This window comes from Tursiops truncatus, chromosome 20 (assembly GCF_011762595.2).
Source record: "Tursiops truncatus isolate mTurTru1 chromosome 20, mTurTru1.mat.Y, whole genome shotgun sequence".
Classification (NCBI taxonomy): domain Eukaryota; kingdom Metazoa; phylum Chordata; class Mammalia; order Artiodactyla; family Delphinidae; genus Tursiops; species Tursiops truncatus.
Genome location: NC_047053.1, coordinates 19621507 through 19644879, shown reverse-complemented (window position 1 = coordinate 19644879; position 23373 = coordinate 19621507). Strand labels below are relative to the sequence as shown.

Sequence of the window (23373 nt, the reverse complement as noted above, 5' to 3'; positions counted from 1 at the left end):
GCTATTCTGTGTCTTTGCAAGGCCAGGTGAACCGCACAAACACCCCTTGCGGTCAGAACAGAGGCCTAATGGGATGAATCTGAATTGCAAACCTTGATGAGGGCCATACACTAACGCATGCGGAGAAATAGGGGACTCTACATCTCACTTGGGAGTAGAGGAGCCCTGGTCATTTAAATCTAGAAGGGTTCTTGCATGCAATTATAACTTCATTATAGAGATGGGCCTCCAAGCCTAGAAAGGTTGCACATGACTTGTCCAAGGTCAGAGCTGAGCCAGAGAGGTGTTGGAAATGGGCTATCCAGCTGGGACGTATCTCCTTGGAATCGGTGGTGGTAACGTTAGTCAAGAACACACTGATAATGTGCATGTAGTGACCCAGGGATGGACATCTCACTCAGCGAAGGGACATGTTAGTGTTGCCCACCTCAGACACACAAGTGGTGGTAGGGAAAACACTTTGGAATCTCGCAGCTTATCTGTGTATACAGAAGAGTTATCAGGACTGAAAATCAAGTCCAGAGGAAACTCCAGCTGGGCTAGGGCAGAGCCATGAAAAATTATCAGGGGAAGGAAATGGCTTTCAGCAACCAGTGCTATCATGGACACAGCTTAAGTCCAGGATGAAACTAGGAGCCAGAATAATAGGACAGAAAGATAGGACACCAGAGACACACTCACAGATTAGACCAATGCACACTGGACCAGAAATTCTTACATGCCTTTTTCCCAGGGGTCTGTCTCCACAGTGAACTAGGCCTAAGTCCATGGGCAAGAAAATTAAGTGGAGACACCTCGAAAAATTTAGAGGCCTATGAAGGAGGGGACCCTCAGAATCCAGAGCCTAAAACACAAGGTTTCCTAGTCACTGACAAAGAGAGGTCTTCTCCCTCAGTAACCAAGAGCCCCAAACACAGCCCAGAACGGGGGAGGCAAGTTTCCGTACATCTGGTCATGACCCAAGAGACCAGATGAGGAAAACTGAAGCCTGGGCTCTTTCTCACAGTCTGGGGAAATCAGGCATTGGCTGTCCATCCCCACATCTTACCTCCTCCCCAGAGGATGGCTTCTGAGCCACCCTAAAAAGAGCTAAGTTCTCTGGGCTCTGGGGGAGCTTTAAGATGCTGGGGGTGGGTGACAGGGAAAGGAAAATTGCTCTAAACTCTAAAGCACTGCTCTCCAATAGCATTTTCCATGATGATGCAAATGTTCTAAATCTGTGCCGTCCAGTGCAGTAGCCGCTAGGTCCATGTGCCTACTGAGCCCTTAGAAGGTCATGGCACTGAGGAACAGAATTTTTTTTTTTTTTTTTTTGGCCAAACCATGAAGCTTGTGGGGTCTGAGTTCCCTGACCAGGGATTGAACCCCAGCCACAGCAGGCAAAGCGCCAAGTCCCAACACCTGGACTGCCAGGGAACAGAATTGGATGCCAGGGAAATTCCGTTCCCTGAGGAAGAGAATTTATACTTTATAACTTAATTTTTAACAGAATTAATTTTCCTTAATTTTAACTAATTTACATTCTAATAGGCATTTGGCTAGTGGCTACTGTAATTGACAATGCAGCTCTAGGGCCTTGGCGATAACGGATTCAGCTAGAAAGCGATGGAGGGAAAGCAGGGATAGTTTAGGTCCTCATCAAGCCCTGTGGGATGGGGCTGGGGTGGATGTCCTCAATAACCACAGATCACTTCTCTTGTCTCTTTATTCCTCGTGCATATCTGTCCCTCTTTTTCTAAGTTGCTCATCACACACTGATATCCCCACTCCTTGATGGTCTCCGGTGAGTTGTTGGATGTCTTCGGTGAAGGTGCCTGGGAGACAGAGCTTCGCACTTGTCCCTGCCTGTTCTGAACTGTCTCTGGTGGGCGTCAAAGACCACGTGCCCGAGCCGGGTGCCTGACCCAGGACAGTAGGGCTTCCAGCTGGTTTTGGGAGGCGTAGACATCTGGCGATAGTTCTGGCAGGTTGGAGGAACTGTATCCATGTGGTGGTACACCCAGTCTTGGCTGCCTGCTCGCTGGGAGGGTGATTGCAGCTCAATCAGCCCAGGTACCTCTGAGAAGGCTTGCAGGTCATTGTAGGCCACCTGAGCCTTGGGAGAGCAGGAGTTCTGACTGGGTGGGATAGAAGTCCATGTTATGTGCTGCCCTGCATCCTCCTTTCGAGGAACTGCCTCAGATATAAATGACTGTCGGGTCTGATGTGGGCCCAAAACTTGGACAGAGTCAGTTCCTAGAGGGTTCTTATGGAGGCCAGGATTTGGGATAAGGCATGAGTTGTTATGGAGGCCTGATCTCTTGGATGAGCCAGAGTATTGAGTAAGGGCTGGACTCTTCTTGGGTCAGGATCTCGATGAATTCCACAGTACTTGTGTAAGCTAGGGTCATGGGTATGTTCTGAGCCCCTGTCAATTCCAGCATCTTGGGTAAAGCCTGGAAGCTTGTGGAGGCCTTGGTCTTGAGCAAGGCCTGGGTTCTTGGGGAGGTCTGGGTTTGTGGTTAGGCCTGGGTTTCAGGAAACTCTGCAGACTTTGGAAGGGCCTGAGGTCCTTTGGAGGACAGAGGCTTGCTTGAGGCCTTGACTCTCAGGAAGTTCACGGGGTTGGGCCTGGCTTGGGGTTTGGGAAGTAGTGGATAACTGGAGAGGGATGGGGCCCTGGGAAGAGAGGACAGACTGAGAAGACTTGGAGGTTGGGGGAAAGGTGGGGGTTTGTATTAAGGTGGAGGGCTTCTGGTGGTTGCTGTGTTGATGAAGGACCCAGGATCTGGGAGAAACAAGCGGTATATAAAGAGTGTATGGTGGAGGCATGGTGCATGGTGAGCTCTGGGCACTGTTTGGAGAATGGAAGCAAGGTTGAGAAGGTACAGCATCCTTGGAGTACAGGAATTTGAGGTAGACTGGAGTCTGGGGGTCCGTGTTTCTCTTCTGAGACCTGCAAGGAAGGAAGCTGCAGTAAGGGAAGGTCTTGGACTGTACAAATTTGTCTTTGGAATCATTTGAGATCTTCCATTCCATATTCCCCAACTCCAGGTAACCCAGAATGGATCCTGTGGAGGGTTTAGCACTGTCCCCACTACATTGCTTGAGTGTTTGTTCAGCTGTACCAGAGCTCACCAGACCATGCCCCTCTTGGGGCCTGGAGAGGGTACCAAAATCCTTTCTGGAATACCCAGAGTTCTGAGGGGCACACACATGGAATAAGTTCTGCTTTACCCTACGGGCATCATAGACCACACGGCCGGAGGAGAGGCCTTGGCTGAAGGCAGACAAGGTAGAGGGAATAGAATCTAGGATGGGGATAGGGGTGGTGGAAGGGACTGGAGTGTTCGTCAGGGCCATGCCCAGCGCTGAGATGAGGTTGTGTCAGAAGTTGGGACAGGGGCTGGTGTAGGGGCTAGGGCAGGAGTAGTAGCAGGGGCCGAATTTGGGGGAGGGACTGGGGCAGAATTTGGGGGAGGGACCAGAGTGTATGCATGGGTATAGGTCAGATGAGCATGGGTCAGGGTGCAGAGAGAAGTGTGGCCCAGGGACTGGGCTGAGGCATGTGAGGGGGCCTGGGCTTGGGCCTGGGTTGTGGTATGGGGCTGTGGTATGCTCAGGGCCATGGAGCTGGGCAGGGCTGTGCTCAGGGGTGAGGGTTGTGGAGGGGGTCTGGGCCTGGTGGGTGGTGTGCTCAGGGAGGTGGAATGTGGAGCAAGTCTCGGCCTGAGGTGGGGCGTGCTCAGTGGGATGGGTGGAGGAGAAGGTCTGGGCTTTGGCAGGAGTGTTCCCAGTGGGGTGCACTAGGGAGAAGGCCTGGGCCCAGGCGGAAGTGTGCTCATGGGCGTGGCCTCGGGAGCAGGTCTCAGACTGGGGGGTGGGTGTGCTCAGTGGGGTGGGCTGAGGAGAAGGTCTGGGCCTTGGCAGGAGCATGCGCAGGGGGCTGAACTGGGGGGCGGGTCTGGGCCCAGGCTGGGGACGGGGCTGGGTCAGAGTCTGGGGTCTTAGTCTTGCTCTCTTGGGGCAGGTGGAGTGGAACTACGTCCACCTTGCTCATCCTGCAGAGCTTGGAAGATGTCTCTTACCTGGAGTAAAAGTTGGCTTGGGACTTTAAGACTGTGACCGGAGGGGCCTCCCCAGCTCTCACTACCCGCTCCTTCCACAGTCCCCGTGGAACCTCCGTGGAAGCCCCAGCCCGTCCACACTGAGGCGGCATCCAGCAGTACTTAGAAGCCTTCTCATCTTTTCTGTCTCGTATCCAGGAGTTTGGGTGGTGGTTTGGGTGCCCGAGCAGGAAGCTTGGGCCATGGCGGAAGCAGGGAGAAACTCTTGAGCACAGGTTCTTGGGATCCATGGAGCAGCGCATGCGCGTGTGACGGCTGCCTACACAGCTTGCTTGCTTGTCTGCAGGGAAAGGCGAGATGGGTCAGGGCCTGGGTTCCTGAGGGGCTGAGAATCAAGGCAGGGATAGAAGAAAGGGGACAGGCCCACATCCCCTGAACCCACGCCAGCGCCCACTCACCTTTGGTGAAAAAACGTCTGAAAAGTGCCCGCAAGAATCTCTTCAGATGCCTCCAGAGCTGAGGGAAGAAGGGGAGGGGGGAGGCCGGGAGCAGGGTGAGCCCTGAAATCCAACCCTTGTCCGGCCACACCCCAGCAGCCCTCCCACCTCAGCCCCTTCAAGACCCCAGGGCTCCCCCAACCCCGCTGCACATTTCCTGCCCTGACCATAACCACCATGTTGATCCCCACGTTGACGAAGATCAAGCTGACCAGGAGCAGGATTATTGCGTCTCCTTGCTCCTGGCATTTCCTGGGGATGGGGCCAGGGAACGGCTCAGCTCCACAGTAGGTTCGCTCACCCATGGCCATTGGTCCCAGGACTGCCTGGGCCCCCTGCCCTCCACTTTTAACTGGGTGTCAGACTGGGTCATAATGGGGCAGGTGGTGACATCACAGTGAGGGAGGGGGACGAAAAGGAGGGCCCAGGGTGGCATTGCCTGGTAACCAGGGTCAGGTAAGCTGAGCCTGGACAGTCAAACAGGGCCCGTAGGCCGGCACACCTCCCGAGCGGTCATTCATTCGCTCACCGCCCGCTCACTCACTTGTTCGAATGACACATTCCATCTCTTGGCCCCTCCTGAGACTAGGAAGACCTCGGCCTCAGAGGCCTCCTGAAGGCCTGGCTGGAGTCCAGAGCCTCAGCCTTTTTCATGCCCTTCACTGGGCCTGGAGCTGGACCTGCCCAGATGTGGAACCTCCCAGTTTGGAAGCAGCTTCTTGTATGAGGCTCTTTGGGGACGGGGACAGCTGAGACACAGAGGAGGTGCCCAGAGACCAGTGGTTTGGAGTCTGCAGCTGCAGATGTACTTAGTGCATGGTATAGGACCAGGAGGGGCCTGCTGTCAGGACTGTGGCCACTAAACCAAGGAGACCCTCAGGCCAAGAAGGGGACACTGGCTTCTTATTGCAGGAAGCCAAGGGCAGGGACCCAGGCTGGCAGAAGAAGTGGTGCTTCCAAGCCACAGACCACCAATGTTTCCTGGACTCTAGCACTCTTTATTCCTCTCTCCATGCCCTGACGGCCCCACCCCGGCCCCATTTGCTGCTGGTCAGTTCATTTTCCCAGTCTGTCTCCCATGCAGAGAGGGCCTTGAGGCCGATTTGGAAGGTAGCAGAGAGTTGGCCCGCGTTTGGCTCTCTTGCACTTGCCACTTCAGCTCCAGGCTGTCATACATCTGGTAGTTGGCATTGCCCCCCGGGTTCCAGCTGAGTGGCATGAAGGTGGGTGGGGGTGGAGGGTGCTCGGTAGCCTGGACTTCGGGCAGGGGCTGGGAGGGGCGGAGGAGCAGCGCTGAGCTGGGAGCCGGGGCCCGCTGGTACGAGGCCTCGGCCAGCACCGTGAGGGAGGCGGAGGCGGCCAGAGGGCGCCGCACGGGCAGCATATCAGCCCATTCGGCCGCCCGGCGCCGCACCTTGTGGGGATCCCGGGAGTAGTTCAAGTGTCCCGTGGAGAGGTGTGGCCTGCGGTTGGGCTGGCTGTGAGCACAGCTGGGGAGGCTCCGTCCACTGGCCGGTGGGGAGTTGCGCTGCCAGGCTTCGGGCCGGCAGCCCCGAGGCACCAGAGCGGATGGAGGCCCAGAGCCCTCCAGACCACGCCGCTGCTGATCCCAGGAGTCATACGGTAGCCGGCCCCTTGAGGGGTAAGTGCTGTGCCCCCCAGGGACCCACGAGGGGTTAGGGGGCAATCGTCGGGGAGGTGGTGGAGACGAGGTCCACCGGTCAGCCTCCACGTTGCCCCAGATGCAGGTTGGTGAGCAGGGGGACCCAAAGGACTGCAGCCTTAGCTCGGACTTGGCCTCCACACGCTTGGCCATGCAGCGCAGCTCGGGCGACAGGTAGAGACAGGGTGGTGGCAGGCTGGCCAGGATCCCACCCTGGCGGCCCCAGAGGCCCACGTTGGAGGGCAGGCCCATCTGCTGGTAGAGCCCTCCCCAGCACCCCCACGGGTACTTGGGTTGTGGGAAGGAAAGATCCTCCTCCTCCTCCAGGTAGGAGTCCGGGTCCTCGCAATCAAAGGAGGGCATCGGCCGCAGCTGTGACATCCCGTGGCTGCGATGCAGCCTACGGAAGCCTGAGCGGCTGTAGGGGAATTGTCTGCGGTTCTTCGGCCTCCGCTGGTGGCTGCCGGGGCGGCGGCTGCAGCTGCGTCTATGGTTGCAGAGATGATGGTAGGAGGACAGGGAGTAGCAAGCGGGCCGGGCCATCTTCATTTCCACAGGGTCCAGGGTGCAGTGGATGTGGGCTTCATGGGCCTTGGCAGGAGGATGTTTGGGGGACCTTTCACAAGCCTGTGAGATTTCATCTGGGGGAAGCGAGAGTCCGTGAGGGCAGGGCAACTGTCAGAAGAGTTCAGGGTTGGGAATCTGGGGGCCTGGGTTTCTAGGGCCCAGGGAGTGGCGGGGGGGGTGCCACTTACCTGTCTTCCGTACTTACTTTTCTGGTTAATCCAATAGATGGTCTTGTTTAAGGCATTCTGGAGCCCATGCCATACCTGGGGTTGGTGGGGTGGGTGAAAATGAAGGCCAGGCTCTGTACCCTCACCCCCCCCTCCCAGCCAAGACCATTCCTGCAGATGGAGGTGCAGGCTGCAGCTGGTTCCCACCCTCAGCCCTCTTCACCCCTACTGGTGGTCCCCAACCATCTCTGACCATAGTTGCCATGCTGATCCCAATGCTGACAAGAACGACAAGGCCCAACAGCAGGAGTAGGAAGTCCTCCACATTCTGGGTTCTTTCTTGGTATTGATGGCAGCACCCCAGGTTGTCATACCAGAGCCGGTTTTCCATGGTGGGGGGGGGGGGTCCTAGAGCCATCTGGGCCACGGGCCGCCCCCCCACCACCACCGGCCCTGACCCACAGTGCACTCATGCCAGGACCTGCGGACACCCACCAACAGGTGAGGGAGCATGGTCATAATGAGACACGTTGCAGGGAGTCACAATGCCGAGGTGGCCAATCTTTCATCCACTCAGCTGGCCCTTTATGTGGCCATCTCTGCCCTCGGCTCCCACTACATGGAGCCTAGTCCCCAGAGTTCAGTCTGTCCTTCTGTCTCCATGGGGCCTTGCTTAACTTGATTTGCAAGCATGGTTGCTACAGATGAGAGACCGTCTTCATAGGGACTGAATCATGCATAAAGGATTTCCTCCATTTCATTGTTCGAGACATTATGGCAGCTTATGTAGCCTGTTGGGATTCTTCGAACTAGCCTGTAGTTCTTAAAAAGTTTCAAGAGAAGCCAGAAATCCAAATTTCTCTGTGAAATATCCACATTTCAAAAGTAGCAAACCAATTCAAATTTTAAATTCTGCTGGCCAACAACATGGGCCAAACAAAACACACCAGTTTGTAACCTCTGATGTATACTGTATAATGCTTCTGTTCTCATCTTCTCATATGATCCTCAGACTAGGGAGCAGATACTATTATTAGCTTCATTTTACAGATGGGGAAACTGAGGCACAGGGCAGTTTAGTAGCTTGTCCAAAGTTTGAGCACCAAAGCTGGAACTTGAGGTTTTTACAGTGTGCTTTTTTATCCTCATCACAAATGCATCCTTTCAGAAATAACCTTTTTTTTTATCCTAAAGATATTACAAAATACAATAAACTACAGGAAGGTAAAAACAAAGAAAAAACGACCACTGGTCCCAACATGCAAACATAAACACTGTTACTTAGTGTATTTCCTTACAGAAAAAAAATTTCCCTGTTCATTCAACCAGAGGTACCAGCTGTATAGGTTAGGATCTGTGCTAGATGCTGGGGATATTACAGTGAACAGACATAGTTCCTGCCCTCGGAAGGCTTACAATCTAGTTCTTGTTCTTTGTTCCATTCATTGCCAACCTAGATGTGAATATCCAATGGAGCTTCTTCAAGAAGCCAAAGAGTAAATAAGCGGATAGTGCATTTCAGGTGGGCCCAAGGCCCCCATCTGCCCAGTCCCACTTGGGCTTCCTCCCTAGAAACGAAATGATGAGAGGATTGGACTCCTAGTGAAGGAGTTAAGATGCAGAAAGGGATAGGACTTGAGAGTCCTACCAAACTCTCAATTCAACTGGCCGAGGACCTCGGTCTCGGCCCTCTCCTCCTCAAGCAAAGGGGTCGGGAGGGGCCAAGTGGTACGTGGCGTCCTGAAAGATGACGAGGGTCCCGACGCTCGTGAAGATGATGAAGGTCCACAGGAAGAGGCAGTCCACCACCATGACCACAAACTGCCAGTCCTCCTTCAGCTGGGGGTAGGAAGAGGAAACTGTTCCTGAGCTCCAGACCCCCAGGGAAGGCGGCCCCAAGGCCCTGTACCGCACCCAGGTGCTCTTACCACGGCTTTGAGACAAGGGCGGGCCCGCAGAATAGCAGAGAGCGAAACTGCGGGCGACCGAGGTGAGTAAAGAACAAGTCGGAAACCAGGAGGCGGGACCAAGTGAGGCAAACTTCCAATCAGAAATAAAATCGAGTGCTGGGGGCGGAGCCTAAGTTTGTGGGTGGAGCCAAGGCCACCCAGGCCTTGCCTTGGCCCACCCTCTTTGGATTCACCGCGTCGTGGTCCTCCTGTTCCTGCAGCTGTTGAGCGATGTAGCTGATTGAGGAAACGACCTCCCGTAGCTCGGGAGGCAGGCCCACAGCCCGGTGTGGACCATCGGTAAATCGCCGCAGGGCCGGGGCAGACAGTTCAGGCTGGAACCTGGAAGAGGGGAGTCTGTTTGGCCACGACCGGGGCACAAAGACGGCCTGCGCGGCTGCTCTAGGCCCCGCCCCAACTCCCTCCTCCAACGCCCATCCAGGTTTCAAAACGCGAGAGAGCACTTCAGGTTCTCTCCGACAGCGGCGACCTCTCTAGCCTTCCGCAATTCCTCCTATTCCCTTACGCTTTACTTCCCACCTCCCCGCAAAGTGGGCAACAGAAGGGATACTACAAGTCCCATGATGCTCAACCACGACAACCTCCGGGAGCTTAGGACGCCTGCCTCCGCACAGTCTCCTGGGAACTGTAGTTCTCCCTCTCCCTTCTACATGGGCGATGGGGAGTAGATACTACCTGTTGGGTTTGGGGAAGAGAAAATCATTTGGTGGCTTGCGGATGAAATATTCATCTGTTCCCCGACCCCAGCCACTTCCTGGAGAATCCCTGAGAGGTATAGGAGGTGGCTCCGGTTTCTGGTCTCTCTCAGGTTTGGGTCTCTTCAGACCCAGATACGGAGGGAGTTTGTGGATAAGATCTGCTGAGTAGAAGAAGAGGCGTATTGGAGGGGGCTCTTATGCTCTCAGACCAGAAGGGAAGCCGCCAACCACCCCCACGGCATGTGCCCATTCCTGTGCATGCGTGCATGCGTCCCACAGATGAAATGCAACTACACAGCCCAAGAGTTCTTAAGTGGGTTAGGAGGCATCCTGACTGGAAAGAAAAGTTATGAGGGCTTCCACCCTGATAGTACCTAACCCTTAGAATGCTTCCTTGGGACCCACGATGGGCAGTATTGATGAAGATAGTCTGGGATCTACGCAGCGTCAATGATGGAACGATAAAATTAATTGGGCAACATTTCAACACCCAAAGACCTTGGCACTTTGACACTCTACCAGGAGTTGTAGTTCTCCCTCAGGTCTGTGAAAGGGAAGGTTGAAGTTGGTGGGAGGGAGGAGCGATACCTGGACAAAAAGCCAAATACTAGGATTGAGAGTTAACACAGGTTGGAGAGGAGATCTTCTTACCTGACGGACCTAAAGGGGCATTTGGTGGGTGTGGGGTGAGCGATGGTGCAGGTTGAGGTCTACGACGCTAAGGATGACTGACAAGGTGACGAGGACCATGGTAAACATGAGGTATTTGATAATCATGGGGACAGACGGGGAGGTCTCAGGCACTTTGTCTGCCGGCAGCAGCAGGAACACAGGAAGGGTCAGCAGGGCAAAGGTCGAGAGCCCCATCTTCTCTCCTTGGGGGACAGAGCGGAAGGCGGAAGGATTAGGCTTTGCCAGAAAGCAATCTCCCCGGCATAATCAGTGACCGTGTTTCCAGCCCACTCAAGGACAGGCTTTTGAAAGGGTCAACTGCATGTAACTAACTCCTACATTTATACCTCCAACCTGGACTGATTCCCCTAAATTCCACACTTGTATCCACCTGCCTACTTAACCTCTCAATTTGGGTGTCCACTAGACATCTCGAACTTCACATGTCCAAAACTTAATTCCCTCACCACCGACTCCCGCCATAGTCTTCCTCAGTTCACAAATGACAACTCGATCTTTCCTGTGGCTCAGGCCAAATCCCTTTGAGTCATTCTCAGCTCTCCTCTCTCTCATCCCTTTTCCAATCCATACCAAACCCTGTTGGCTCTACCTTCAAAATATATCCTGAAACTGATGACTTATCACATCTACCACTACCATCCTGGCACAAGCCACCATTACCTCAGATCTGAGTTATTATAAAGGCCTCCTCTTTGCTTCATCCTTTGCCCCCCTGCTGACTGTTCTCAAGAGAGCAGCCAGATTGACCCCGTTAAAATGTAAACCAGATCATACCACTCCAGTGGCTTCCCATCGCCTTTAGCATAAAAGTCCATACTGAAGTCTACAAGGCCTTCCCATTAGTTCTCTGACTACATCTCATACTGTTTTCTCTCTTGCTTACTTCATTCAGTTATTACTTCATTGGCTATTTCTTGAATATGCAAGGCACACGCCCACCTCAGAGCTTTTTGCACTCACTGTTAACTCCTCCTGCTAATTTCTTCCCCCAGATATCTACCAGGGTCATTCTCTCACTTCCTTCAAGTCTTTGTTCAACTATTGATCAAACATTCCCTTTTTAGTGAGGCATTCACTGACCATCCTATTTTTAAATTGCAACCCCTGTGATGAACCATAGCGGAAAAGAATATGAAAAAAATATATATATATCTATAAATGAGTCACTTTGCTGTACAGCAGAAATGAAACACAACATTGTAAATCAACTATATTTCAATAAAATTGTTTAAATAAATAAATAAATTGCAACCCATACCCCCATTCGCATCCTCCCCAAACCCTTTTCCCATTTTTCCTTCTTAGGAATTGACCTCTCCTAATATACTATCTAGGAATTCCCTGGTGGCACAGTGGTTAGGAATCCACCTGCCAATGCAGGGGACGCGGGTTCGAGCCCTGGTCAGGGAAGATCCCACATACCGCGGAGCAACTGAGCCCGTGCGCCACAACTACTGGGCCTGTGCTCTAGAGCCCGCCAGCCACAACTACTGAGCCCACGTGCCACAACTACTGAAGCCCGTGCGCCTAGATTCTGTGTTCCACAACAAGAGGACCCACCGCAGTGAGTAACCCGTGCACTGCAACGAAAGTAGCCCCTGTTCACCACAACTAGAGAAAGCTCCCGTGCAGCAACGAAGACCCAACGCAGCCTAAATTAATTAATTAAAAAAATAATAATACACTATTCAATGGGTTTATTATGTTTGCTGACTGTCTCCCCACTAGAATATAAACTCCATGAGAGCAGGGATTTTTGTCTGTTTTATTCACTGATGTATTCCCAGCGCCTTGCACATTACAGATGTTCAACAAATATTGTTAAATGAGTGAGTGGACCAACCCCTGTAGCAGGAACTATATAGCAAATCGAAGGATCTAAAAATGAAACCAAGTATATAAGAATATGCCAGGTGACTGGTTATTACTGTGGCATACAACAGGTGCTGAAAACTTCATGGAAGCTATTGAAATAAGTAACTATTATGGTCTGTTCTACTTTAGTCCTGTAATATTGGGTTCCAAGATTTGCCTTGCTCCAGGAAGAAGGAGAAGTTACATGTGGAAGTGTGTTCTAGAGATGCATCACTCTCCTTCCCTAGACTGAGAGAGGGCTTGATTACAGAGAGAAGGAAAGCGTGTGTTTTTTGTTTGTTTTGTTTTGTTTTTCAGGCCACAGCAGTGAAAGCCCAGAATCCTAACCACTAGGCTACCAGAGAACTCCCAGTAAAGCATCTTTGAATATGAGAGTTTAGGATATCAGTCTCTGGATCAGACTAGTACTAAGCAGGGTTGGAACAGCAATACTGCCTCTCTCTGTGTAATGTCAGGTGAATGACTTAAACTCACTTAGCCTCTGTGAAACGGGCAGACAATTCAGTACTTACCTCACAGAGTTGTGAAGATTAGAACTGAGTTAATATATGTAACACATTATTTGTATTATCTTATAGCAAGTGCTCCAAATTAGAAAAGACTATACCTACACGTACACAAAGCTTACAGAGTACCAGGCATAGTTCTATTAACTCAGTTAATCCTCAAAATAGTCCTATGTGGGAGGGACAAAGACTGTCCTATTTCCAGATCAGGACACTAAGAGATTAAGGAATTTGCCCAAGGTTACCCTGTTAGCATATTGTGCTGTCTCCCAGAGAAATGTTGGCTATTATTTCCAAGGGACATAGGAGGTTAAGGGACTAGTAGGCGGCATTTGACAAGTGGGGGAGGGAGGATGCCAGGAGTGGGGAAAGGGAAAGGAAGCGTTAGCTGAGCCTGGGAGTTTGTTGGTCAGAGGAGTGGCAGTTCCAAGGATGAGATCCTAGGATTCTGAAGGGAAGAGTTCAGAAGTTACTGGGTGCAGAGAAGTGAGCAGCAGAGGGGAGGTAGAGCTTGAGGTTGGAGGGGAAATCTGGATGCAGAGGCAAAGGCTCTTCCTGAAAGGAAAACCTGGGTGAGATTGCTGAAGCACAGTTCATGAAGGCTTGAGTTGGCAGGAAAACCTTCCCTGTATTATGGGTGAAGAGCAAGAACCTGAGCTATTGGTAAGAAGGAGTGCTGGGCCCCTTCCCCTCTTACCTGCATCTGGTGGCAGGTAGAAGACGAAGATGGCCAGAAGAGTGATGAGGATGCATGGGGCAATGACGGTGACCAGGTAAAAGAGAGGCTTCCGGCAAATGATGAGGTACAAGGTGACTTCTTCACGCCGCCTTTCCCCCCCTCCCCTATGATCCACTGGAGGCTGGATTAGCCGAGAAGGCTTGTGAATAATCTCCCATTGACCATTCTCTTGGGGAGAGTGGGGGGAGAAGAGAAGGTGACACAGATGTGGAACCTGTCTTTGTTGGTGCCAGATATGGCTTTCTTTTCTTTTCTTTTTTTCTTTTTTTTTTTGCCTCACTGCGCCACCGCTCTGCTTGTGGGATCTTAGTTCCCCAACGCGGGATTGAACCCGGGCCCTCAGCAGTGAAAGTTTGGAGTCCTAACCACTGGACCGCCAGGGAATTCCCAGATATGGCTTTCTCTGCCACATCCTAGAGCAGTGGGCACTGATGTAATAAGGGGCTAGCTATGGTCCCTGGGCTGGACAGCCCATCTCTAATAAATTTGAGCAAGTCTCAACTTCCATAACCACAAAATATAGACAGTTATACCTATCTTGCTGAACCCACAGTGACTCACTGAGGGAATATATTTATCAGCCTGTCAGAAACTGGAAATCGTAAAGCCCATGGACATGGGAGCCAAGCCCACTCACCAATAAAGGTGCCTTCATGAATGTGCACTTCCTGCCGCTCCTGCCCATCGGGACCCAAGCCGGTCTGCAGACTGACTTCTGAGCTGTCATAGCTATAGGAACTGAACACCATGGTGCAGTTCTGCCAGTCAAAGGGGAAGTAGGTGACCTGGATGGAGTGGAGAGTCACTAGAGCTGCCAGAGAGCTGGTCAGGGCTGGGGGAGCTGGGGAGGTCACAGGGCAGACAGGGGTCAGAGGATATGGGGCACTAGGGAGATAGGGACCACCAGGGGAAGATCACAGAGAAGTGGAGTCACAGAGGAATAAGAAGGTTATGCGGGGAGGTCATGGACAATGGAGGGCGGCGGTCACTGAGGAAGACTGGAAGTCAATGAAAGTGGACAGAGAAGATGAAACTCAATGGAAAATCAGAAGGGTAAGAGAGTCGTGAGGGTCATGGGGATTATGGAGGAGGGATATCTGAGTGAGGGTTTCTAGGAGCGCCTTGAGCTTCCCAGGTGGGGCCCGGACACCTGGATGCTGCAGCTGCTGCGATAGATGCCCGGGGGCTGCCAGCGCACGGAGCCGTCGGACGACACCATGACGCTGATGTCCAGAGCAACATCAAAATTTCCGTCGTTGCTGCCCGGAAAGAATCTTCTCATCTGGGTTCAGGTCCCTCCCTCCGGAGGCCGCGCCCCTCCAGAGGCCCTGCCCCACCTCCCAGACTCTGGGAACATCCTTACTTGTTTAGGAGCACCACGTCTGGTAGCCACACGGATTCGGCAGTGATGCGGAGTGAATCGATGCCCTCTTGCTCCTCAGGGTCCCAGCTCAGCCTGTAGTCAGTCCACTCCTAGGGAAGCAGAGGCTGAGGGGCCGTCTCCGGCTGGAGGTTGGAAGGAGTCTTGGGATGTGCGAAGGAAGCCCGGGCAGGGAATGCAAGGGAGGAGAGCCGCGCAGGCATGGTCTGTGGTTCTGGAGGCCGGGGCCCTGTTTAAGACTCCACCTGCACTCTTTGGGACCCTATTAACTGATTTCCCCTTCTCTCTCATCGGGCCCCAATTTCTTCTTTCTGTAAAAAAGAGGGAGTTGCACGCTAGCCTCTAAAACAGTGGTTTTCAAACTGTAGTTAACGACCCTTTTCATAGGTCCGGAATCAAATGAGTGGCCCCAAACCAGTGTTAAAAATAATTTAGAATGAAAAATGCATGGAATGCAGCTCCCATAGTAAAGATAGGTATTGTTTCCTGAAGCTTCTGTTTCAGTTATAAATGTGTTTTCTGAGGTCGTGATGCAAAAAAGAAAAAAACAAATCTTACCAGGCGGAACATTCGAGGAAATTGTAAAGGCAGCGGCATGCCCGCCCTTTCCCACCGTGCGGGGTTCTCCGTACCAGGTCTAAGCAGACCTTTGTGCTCATCTCCTCATCCTTCTCGTACTAGAAGGGAAAAGTTTAAAGGGTAGATATGATGTCAGTGTAGAGAAATGAGGGGCTCGGTGGGTAAACTCTCCCTGGAAACTCCCCTCTTTTTCTGAGTCGCACCCTCTTGGGTTCAAAGCCCACCTCCTATAAACTGCGTTGGCTTAAGCTCCGCCTCTATCTCGTAAACTTCCTGCTGGCCGTACAGCCAGCCAGTTCATTTACCAGTCCCGGCCCCGGCCGGAGTGAATCTCTGCCCGCTGTTGTTTATTGACCCTGTCCGGCACCAAGGTCCGCCCCAGCCTATGACCCCGCCCCAAGGTCCGCTCTCCGGCCTGTCCATCGGCCCCAGCTCCACTTTGAGATCTGCCCACAGGCCCGTTCATCATCCTGCCCGGCCCCATCCTGGCCCGTCCAGCAGCCACGCCCACAGCTTGTCCATTGGTCCGATTTCGACCCACTCTCTACTAACGGCCCGTCAGTCACCCAGCCTGGCCTCGCCCCGGACCCCGCCCACAGTGGTCCCTGGGTCCCGCCCTGCCTAAAGCCACGCCCCACAGCCGGCTAGTGGGCCAGACCTCAACTCCCCGCGTGTGCCCTCACCAGGCTGATTAATTGCGCTAGGCTGAGACCAATGCTGACCCCGACGCAGTCTCCCACCTCCCACGACGGCCTCACCGAGCTATCATAGCCCGAGCAAAGTTTCTCGTGGAGTCGGCCCTCCGCCTCTGAGCCGCGGGCGCCTGGAGGAGGAGAGAACTGAGTGAAGCCGTGGTGCCCGGCCACGACCTCTGGCCCTGTTACTGCCCCTTTGACGCTCAGACTTACCCGGGGCGAACGGCGCCCCCAACGCCCCCAGCAGCAGCAGTGCCCCTGGGATCATAGCCCGCCCGCGTCGCTCAGTGAGTCCGCTTGGGTGAGCCGCCAGGACAGCCAGCGCAGGGGAAGTGACGAGGCGCCCAGGAATGTGCACCTGTTATTGGGGGGCAGCCGCCAGCCTACCCGCCCCGCCCCTGGGACTTGACCCCTCCCCGAGCGGCTGCCAAAGCCTGCTACCCACAGATGGCAGACAACACTTCAATTGTATAAATCGTCTTTAATTGAAAAAGCATGGAGTGGAGACTGGTCCCCTGGGAGCAGAGCCTTTTTGGGTACCTAACACCCAGCTGAGGTAAAGCAAGTTTTATTCAGTTAGAAGCTGGAGGGGTGTATGAGGTCTAGAGACCAAGAGGCCCTCACCGTCCTTGGCCTGACCTGTAGGGGAGAAGGGTGGGACTTATTGCTGAATTGGTGTCTCCTCATTTGAGGGGCGTCAAAACTATATCCCATTTGTCTTTTTTATTCTAGACCCACTACCCTAAAGACCTCAGCTTTAAAGGGGGCCTGGAAGGAATTCCTGCTAAGGTAGCTAAGTGTTCATGTCCCCCCAACCCAGGCACAGGTCCAGTCATGCCATGGTTCTGGCCACTTTCCCATCCTAGCTGCCCTTCTATGAGCCAGGGATTCCTTCCAAAACTCCTCTGCCCTTCCTCAGCCTCTGTTCCCTGGCAGGACCCCAGCTGAGTTGCAGGAGCTAGAAAATGCATGTAAAAAATAAGGTTAGCGTTCAATAGGAAGAATAAGATTTTTGGAAAAGTGTCTAGGGAAAACAAGAAGTTCTGGATGATCCATCCAGAACTTAGTTCTTTGTGAATCATAGCTGGGTCCTTTCCAGAGCTCCTGCTTAACAGGTATCACGAGAGAAGGTGGGAGCGTGGGTCTAGAACTCTTACTCTAGACCAATAACATGCCTATATAGGCTCTAGCTCCATCCTAGAGGGAAGGGCTGAGAGTCGGGGTCTATGTCCTAGAGCTGAGATTCAGAAGGAAATATGGCTCCGTATGTGTCTAGAACACCACGCTCTAGAACCGGGTGTCTCTGGGGGAAGAAAGTTAAACCTGTGGTGATCTGAGACTGGCCCAATTCAGGCCAAGACCAAAAGCTGGACAGGGCTCAAATCCAGCCTCTCTCTAGATGGAAACCAGGGGTCCATCTGGGTGAAGGACAGAAGGCTGATGGATCCAGAACAGAGCCTGGCAGCATGCCTGTGTTCCAGCACAGACCCTGGGTGCAGAAATGGCCCTGGCTGGGGTGCCTGGTGTTCCAGAACCTGTCTGGAACAAGGCAAAAGGTGGAGTAGCGAAAGAAGGAAACTGATCCTGAGCTGCAGTGGACCTATAAGTCTACGGCTTGGTAGTCATGAAAAGGGCAAAGGGCTCCAGGAACTGGCTGAGCCCGGGGTGGGGAAGATTTATGCCCTGGTTTTGTCAGTTTTGGAACACACGCGCCATCTCGGGAAAAGGCTTTGGAGGGTGTGAGCGTGGAAGGAAAGAAGTGATCAGCCAGGACCATTTTGAGACTTCCTCCTCTCTGACCCCTTTCCCAGGCCCAAGGATCTAAGGGTCTCAGCAGCCCCGGAAGTCATGGCCGGCCCCTAGGCTCCCTCAGGGTAGGGCACCTGGTGGGACGTGGCTGCTCAGGGCATGAGTGTGGCAGCAGGGGTGAGAGCAGGGCCAGAAGCAGGGCTGGGAGACAGGCTGTGGTGGTGGCTAGAGCAGGGAGCCTCCAGTCCGGGGACTACATGGCAGGGGGCAGGTTGACTGGAAGGGGAGGTCTCAGGGACACTGTGGAGAGAAGGCTCCTGGTACACAGCCACTGTGAAGGGGAGAGAGAGGAGCAGGAAGGAGAGTTAGGCACCAAGAGAGCTCTGAAAGGGCTCCCTTCCCCTACACTGCTCCGCTGGGAACGCACAGAAGGAGAGCTTCCCAAACCTCCAAAGGCCAAAGCCTTCCTGGCTTGACCTGTCATAGCATGTGTCCTCTTAAAACACTTACAGCCCCTTAGCTGTGTGTCACTAAATGTCCATGTCAAGGTCAATACCGTCCCATGTGGTCCACCTCTTCCCTGGGGGTCCATACTCACCCTCCAGGAGCTTGGGCACAAAGTGGGCGGCTGCCTTGGTCTTCTTGACTCGATTTCCCTTCATGACTCGGCCCTCCTTGTCCAGGCCCAGGTACCAGGCCCGGCCAGAACGACGCTGGCGATAGAGAGCAGAGGCGTACAGGACATAGTAATTCTCAAAGACGCACTCCTTAAAGCGACACTCAGCTGTGAAATGTGGCTGAGGAGACAAAGACCCAGAAAGGCACACACAGACAGAAACACAAAAAGACACATCACTGAACAGAAGGGAGCCCTGGGAAGAGCAAGGCAGGATATAATCCATATGTTTGAGACTGGCAGAGCCAACTTCTGAGTCCACACAGGAACTGGGAGAAAGGGAGGATGAGGAAGAGTCTGGTGGCCCCCCGAGGGCCGGGAACTAGACTTCTGGGGGCCTGGGATAAGAAGATAACTTCTCTCTGCTCTACTCCCAACCTCTCACCATCCAGGGCACCTGGAGGGAATTTCTGCTTGGAGGAGTTCCTGAATCCTTCCCCAGCATCCTGAATGACTCTGGGGAAGTGAGTAATAATGAGGTCTAGAGGAGGTTGGAGAAGACACAGGGGTCCTAAAAGGTTGAAAGAGTTGGACATTCAAAGAGCCTGGGGGTATTTAGGAGGCTATTGGAGGAGAAGGGATTGGAGGGAGGCTACAGGAGGTGCTTGGGAGCGGGCAGTGAGGACAGGGTGTCGGCAAGAGCTGGAGGGAGAGGAATCCCTGAGTTGCAAAATATCTGTAGCTGGGAAGGCTGTAGCTAGGGGAGTCCCCTGACTCCAGGCCACTCTGCCCCCTTGTCTCACCGAGCTGTAGAGCAGCCCCTCAGCGTTCATGGCCACGTAGTTTCCCAAGTTGGCACTCTGGATGGTGACTACACAGAGCCCCACAGGGATCAGGTTGAAGTGGGCTGGGGGTGGAGAGAAGGGGTATCGGTACCCCAAGCCTCCAATCCCCATCTGAGCCCCCCCCCCAATTCTGGTCCCAGTTCTACTTTTTCGTTTGCGGGGTCAAAGGGCCAGACTGAAAACCACAGAACATGAAGCCACAATACGACTGTCATCTCCTATGCCTGTGCTCCCCATTCCCACCCAGCATCTGGATTCCCCTCTCACTGAAAGAGCTGGTGTCCTCTGGGGTGCCCTGGATGCTCCCATCGGGATTCACCTGGAGGTAGAAACCCTGGCGGCAGAACAGTTTGGTGACGATGCCTTTGAGCTGAGGCTCTGGAGAGAGAGACATTCATCTCAGAACATGACATCTCTGTTCCCAGAAACATTGCTACACTTGACGGGATCAGAGGAGAGAAAAGAAAGGAGGATGGAAGGAAGGAAGAGGGTCCCAGGGCCCCAGCTTCCTGACCCTCTAAGCAAGCTCTCTCCCACCTCTCTTTGACTCCAGAGGAAGCTGGGGTGTGGGTCCCTTCTGCCTCCTCTAACCAGCTTTCAGTTTAATTGATTGAAATTTATTTAAAGGTTTAATTCCTACTCTACAGCTCAACCAGAATGGGGGGAGGGGAGAAGAAGGAAGAGGAAGGGGAGAGATATATGGAAACGCAGAGGACAAAGGGAGACAGGCAGAGCTGCTGAAGGGGCAGTGTGTTTGCGAATATGGGGGGCATTAAGGTGACCCCAGGGTAGGGGCGCCCCCTCAGGGGTGGGGGTGGGACTGGGCCTGACGCTGACTCAGCACCTGCTGCTGCAGCTGCTGCTCGCTTCGCGCGGGCCTCGCCTTGGCCCAGCGCCAGCCTGTCTGACACTGACCCATCTGTCTGTCTGTCTGTCTGTCAGTCTGCTGGCTCGCGGGGGCCCAGCCCTCCCTTAGGCTCAGGCTCTCCCCTTCAGCCAGGTAACCCGCCTGGGATGGAGGATATTCGGTACCAAACCAAGGAAATGGGGGAGGGGGCCAGGGAGCTGGTGAGGCTGGCTGACTCACGTGGGGGCTGGGTCCCACTCAAAGAGTGGGCTGCTGACCTACCACTGCGGAGGGCCGGCGGCGGGGGGAGGAGGACGGCAGCGGGGTGGTGGGGGGTCTCCCCCTAAGGGAGCTGCGAGCGGACGGGAGCGAGGCCAGAGGGACTTCCCGCCTGTCGCACCGGGACGGGGACCACAGGCTAACCTTCACAACTCTCTTTGCCTGGCGCTTGCGGCCGAGTTCCCGGTACCCCTTCGCAGATGGTACGACCCCCAGTCTCCGTGCGGGTATCCAGCCGTGTAGTGTGTCTGACTTCCTCGCGGCAGAGGGTCTCCTGAGCCCGTGGGGCCCGATTTCTGAGCCGTGTAGGCGGTCGTGGGGGAGTGCCCAGCTCCCTTCTTGAAGTGCAGGTCACGGGAGGAGGGCGCACAGAGGGACGGACTGGCGAGGTAGCTGCAAGGACACCCAGGGGAGTGCTGGGGAGATTGGTACCGAGCCAGGCAAGCTCGGCGAGGAGGAACGGATCGAAGGCTCCGAGGAGCGGGAGAAAGAGGACGGGGCTACCGGAGCCGCAGAAACCCTCGGGGTGACCCAGGCGTCTGGAACCCCCAGGCCCCTCCACTCGGTATTGAAAGAATCGCGAGAGACGGCACGTAGGCAGAGGATGGTGGGGGTGGGGGACTCCTGTGTTGGGAGGGGGGGCGAGCGGGAGCTTCCAGGCTTCGGGGCACCAGCTTAGCCGCTCAAGCCTTCCCCTTGCCCTCGAAAGCGAGGAGACTCGGGTTTATGGGCGCGAGAGAAGGAAAACTGAGGCATCGTTTGGCCGAGAGTTTGTGGTCCAGGCCCACCTCCTTTCACTTTCGGGGAGTCCCCGTCAGTCGGGCCCCGCTCTTCCGAGTCCCTGGCCTCAACCTCCCAGGCGGAGGGACCCCTGGCCCGGAGACCCCTCCCTAGCCACTCACACGGGCAGCGGTCCGGTCGCGCGCGCCGACCCCCCCCGCACAGTCGCACCTTGGACAGCAGGATGAGGAGCTGCTTCTGGCAAAGGGACTTGGTGCCGTGGGGACACACTCGCAGCTGTGCCGACACGGGCCGGCTGTCCCCGGGCTCGTGGACCTCCCGTTTCTGCCGGATCAGGCTGCTGACCAGTGCCGCCATGGCACCCCGGGAGGAGACACCCCAAAACCGGCAGGCTCCCGGAGCGCGCTGGGCCCCCCCAGAGAAGCCCGCTAGCTCACCAGGACATGCTGTTGACTCTCCGGTCCGACTCGCCGCCTCACCCACGGGACCTGAGGATAAGCCCTAGACGACCCCCACCCCAGGCACCAGCTCCCACCCTTGGGCCTCGTGCTAGCTTCGCCAGACCCAGCAGCCTATGTACCTGTCAGTTGACCCCACCCTCGACCTTTGCCCCCCGCAGAAAACTCCCCCTTCTCTGATCTCCAGTGTCCCTGTCCCCCACTAACACTATCCCAAAGCCAAGACCCTCAAATTTTCCAGGATGTGGTTCCAATATCCCCAGGCACCTTTCCACCCTATTTCCGGGCCCTGCACTCCTGCCAAAGCCACTCTTGTAATTTTAAGGGTGTGGGTCCTTAGCTTTGGGGATATTAGCTCACCCCACCCCTGCTGGGGTGCTGCCAGTGTCTAGGAAGAACCCAACCTTGGTGTCTTTTCCTTTGCCACCCACTAAGTGAAGAATCCCCCACTTTTTTTCACTGAAATCCCCCCAAAACTATGCCTTGAAATATCCAGACTGTCGCCAATCAGCAAGAAGAGGTTCCCAGACCCTGTCTCTGAACGATACCGCTTTTTACCAAGTCACCCCCATTTCTAGTGGCACAGCATTCCAGCTGCTGAGCCCCTTTCCTCACCTTGTTACCATCCACTCCTTTTGAAGTCACCTCCAAATCCGCCCTTCCTAGTGGTTACAACAGGTGGTTGTCTGGAGGGCCCCGTGTCACCTCGGAATAAGGAGCACAGGTTTTTGGCTTTTTTCTTTTTTTTTTTTTTTTTTTTTTGGCTTTTTTTTTTTTTGGCTTTTTTCTTTTTTTCTGGCAGCCCCTAATTTCCTCGGGGACAGCTGGTGCTGTTTAGATTCCACGCCCTCCAATCCAACCAGCCCCCCGAGGGAGGAGCGCACCCACGTTGTCACAAATGTGAACAGACCCGCTATAAGTCAGAGCGCATCAGAGCTTTCTGTGACAGGGCTTCCTTGTCCTCCCCGGGACTGCCTATAGCGCCCCCTCTTCCTTCCCTGACGCCCCTCAACCAGTCCTGTCTTGTCAAACCGGTGACAGCTTGCGCTGGCTCCAGTTGCATGTTCCTCCCTCCGTGTACCCAGCAAGCGGAGCTTCCCCCCACGCCCGGCTAGACGTCCCGGACCCCAGGAAGGAGTGAGAGTGTCTCCGCAGAGAGCCCTGGTCTGGCGAAGTGAGCACTGGGCCTGGCGGCTGGACCAAACCGAGCGGCGGCAACGGCGGCAGCGGTAGCGGCTGTGGGAAGCTGAGGCGGTGGCGGCGACAGTGGCTTCCCCCTCCTCCGAGAGCCGGTCCGGGGGCGGGGCAGGGGGCGGAGACCCCGGGAAAGAGCGGGAGGTGAAGCTGGGCAGGCGGAACCCCGGGGATCCTTGGAGGCAGGGAGTGGCGACGGTCTTAGAGACAGGCTGAGCCGAGGCAAGGCCGCATATCTCGCATGACTCGGGATTCAGAGCAGGAGGGACAAGGAGGCGACTCCACTGAATGGAACTCTGGATGGGAGGAGAGGTTGGGCTTAGATAGATGGAATGGCAGATGCCCCGAGAACGGAGAAAGGGACCCTACTGCCCGGGATGGAGGACAGAACTGGATGAGGAAGGTGGCGGGAATAACTGAAGAGATAGCGGTGGTGGTGAGGTCTAGCCTGGGGTGAAATCCGGCCTCCTTAATGTCTCTGCTTTTGTGTGAGACAAATTGGTCAGTCCCTGGTCTCCATACCTTTCTCCTTTACACGTTTTTTCAGCAAATATATTACCCCCATCCC

The 23373-nt window shown here is 54.5% G+C and overlaps 3 protein-coding genes across 5 annotated transcripts; all 3 read right to left on the bottom strand.

The window, feature by feature from the left end:
- Positions 1–1123: 1123 nt before the first annotated feature.
- LOC109549591 (SPEM family member 2) lies at positions 1124–8628 on the bottom strand. Of its 3 annotated transcripts, none has more exons than XM_073797713.1 (6): positions 7194–8628; positions 6979–7036; positions 4711–6847; positions 4505–4562; positions 4068–4386; positions 1124–2935 (listed from the first exon to the last, which is right to left on the bottom strand). In XM_073797713.1, exons 1-3 carry the CDS (start codon positions 7356–7358, stop codon positions 5595–5597), a joined length of 1476 nt encoding a protein of 491 aa, XP_073653814.1. In that variant the 5' UTR covers positions 7359–8628; the 3' UTR covers positions 1124–2935; positions 4068–4386; positions 4505–4562; positions 4711–5594. The 3 variants fall into 3 exon arrangements, with proteins under 3 accessions (XP_073653814.1, XP_033703899.1, XP_073653815.1); XM_073797714.1 differs by having other exon boundaries at positions 1125–2935; positions 5088–6847; XM_033848008.2 differs by having other exon boundaries at positions 4505–6847.
- Positions 8196–16397, bottom strand: LOC141277382 (acetylcholine receptor subunit beta-like). The gene is given in 11 exon segments (XM_073797942.1): positions 8196–8779; positions 9084–9231; positions 9586–9800; positions 10260–10483; positions 13380–13589; positions 14059–14206; positions 14572–14680; positions 14785–14894; positions 15435–15479; positions 16065–16204; positions 16290–16397. Coding segments are annotated over 11 exon segments (1545 nt in total). The 5' UTR covers positions 16345–16397; the 3' UTR covers positions 8196–8638.
- Positions 16398–16543: 146 nt separating this feature from the next.
- On the bottom strand, positions 16544–21510 carry LOC117309530 (fibroblast growth factor 11-like). Its single transcript, XM_073797941.1, has 6 exons — positions 21315–21510; positions 20557–20756; positions 19554–19620; positions 19245–19348; positions 18424–18622; positions 16544–18156 (listed from the first exon to the last, which is right to left on the bottom strand). The coding sequence occupies exons 1-6, from the start codon at positions 21508–21510 to the stop codon at positions 17978–17980; spliced, it is 945 nt and encodes a 314-aa protein (XP_073654042.1). The 3' UTR covers positions 16544–17977.
- Positions 21511–23373: the final 1863 nt, after the last annotated feature.

What these genes read in the sequence shown, in the direction of transcription:
- LOC109549591 (XM_033848008.2), bottom strand. Translation starts at nt 7,358, where the DNA reads ATGGCTCTAGGACCCCCCCCCCCCACCATGGAAAACCGGCTCTGGTAT. An exon ending in GGATCAGCATGGCAACTATG is followed by an intron (nt 7,037 to 7,193) that starts GTCAGAGATGGT and finishes CACCAACCCCAG; the next exon opens with GTATGGCATGGGCTCCAGAA. An exon ending in CTATTGGATTAACCAGAAAA is followed by an intron (nt 6,848 to 6,978) that starts GTAAGTACGGAA and finishes CGCTTCCCCCAG; the next exon opens with ATGAAATCTCACAGGCTTGT.
- LOC117309530 (XM_073797941.1), bottom strand. Translation starts at nt 21,510, where the DNA reads ATGGCGGCACTGGTCAGCAGCCTGATCCGGCAGAAACGGGAGGTCCAC. An exon ending in GCGACCGGACCGCTGCCCGT is followed by an intron (nt 20,757 to 21,314) that starts GTGAGTGGCTAG and finishes CGTGACCTGCAC; the next exon opens with TTCAAGAAGGGAGCTGGGCA. An exon ending in AGAGGACACCAGCTCTTTCA is followed by an intron (nt 19,349 to 19,553) that starts GTGAGAGGGGAA and finishes CTCCACCCCCAG; the next exon opens with CCCACTTCAACCTGATCCCT.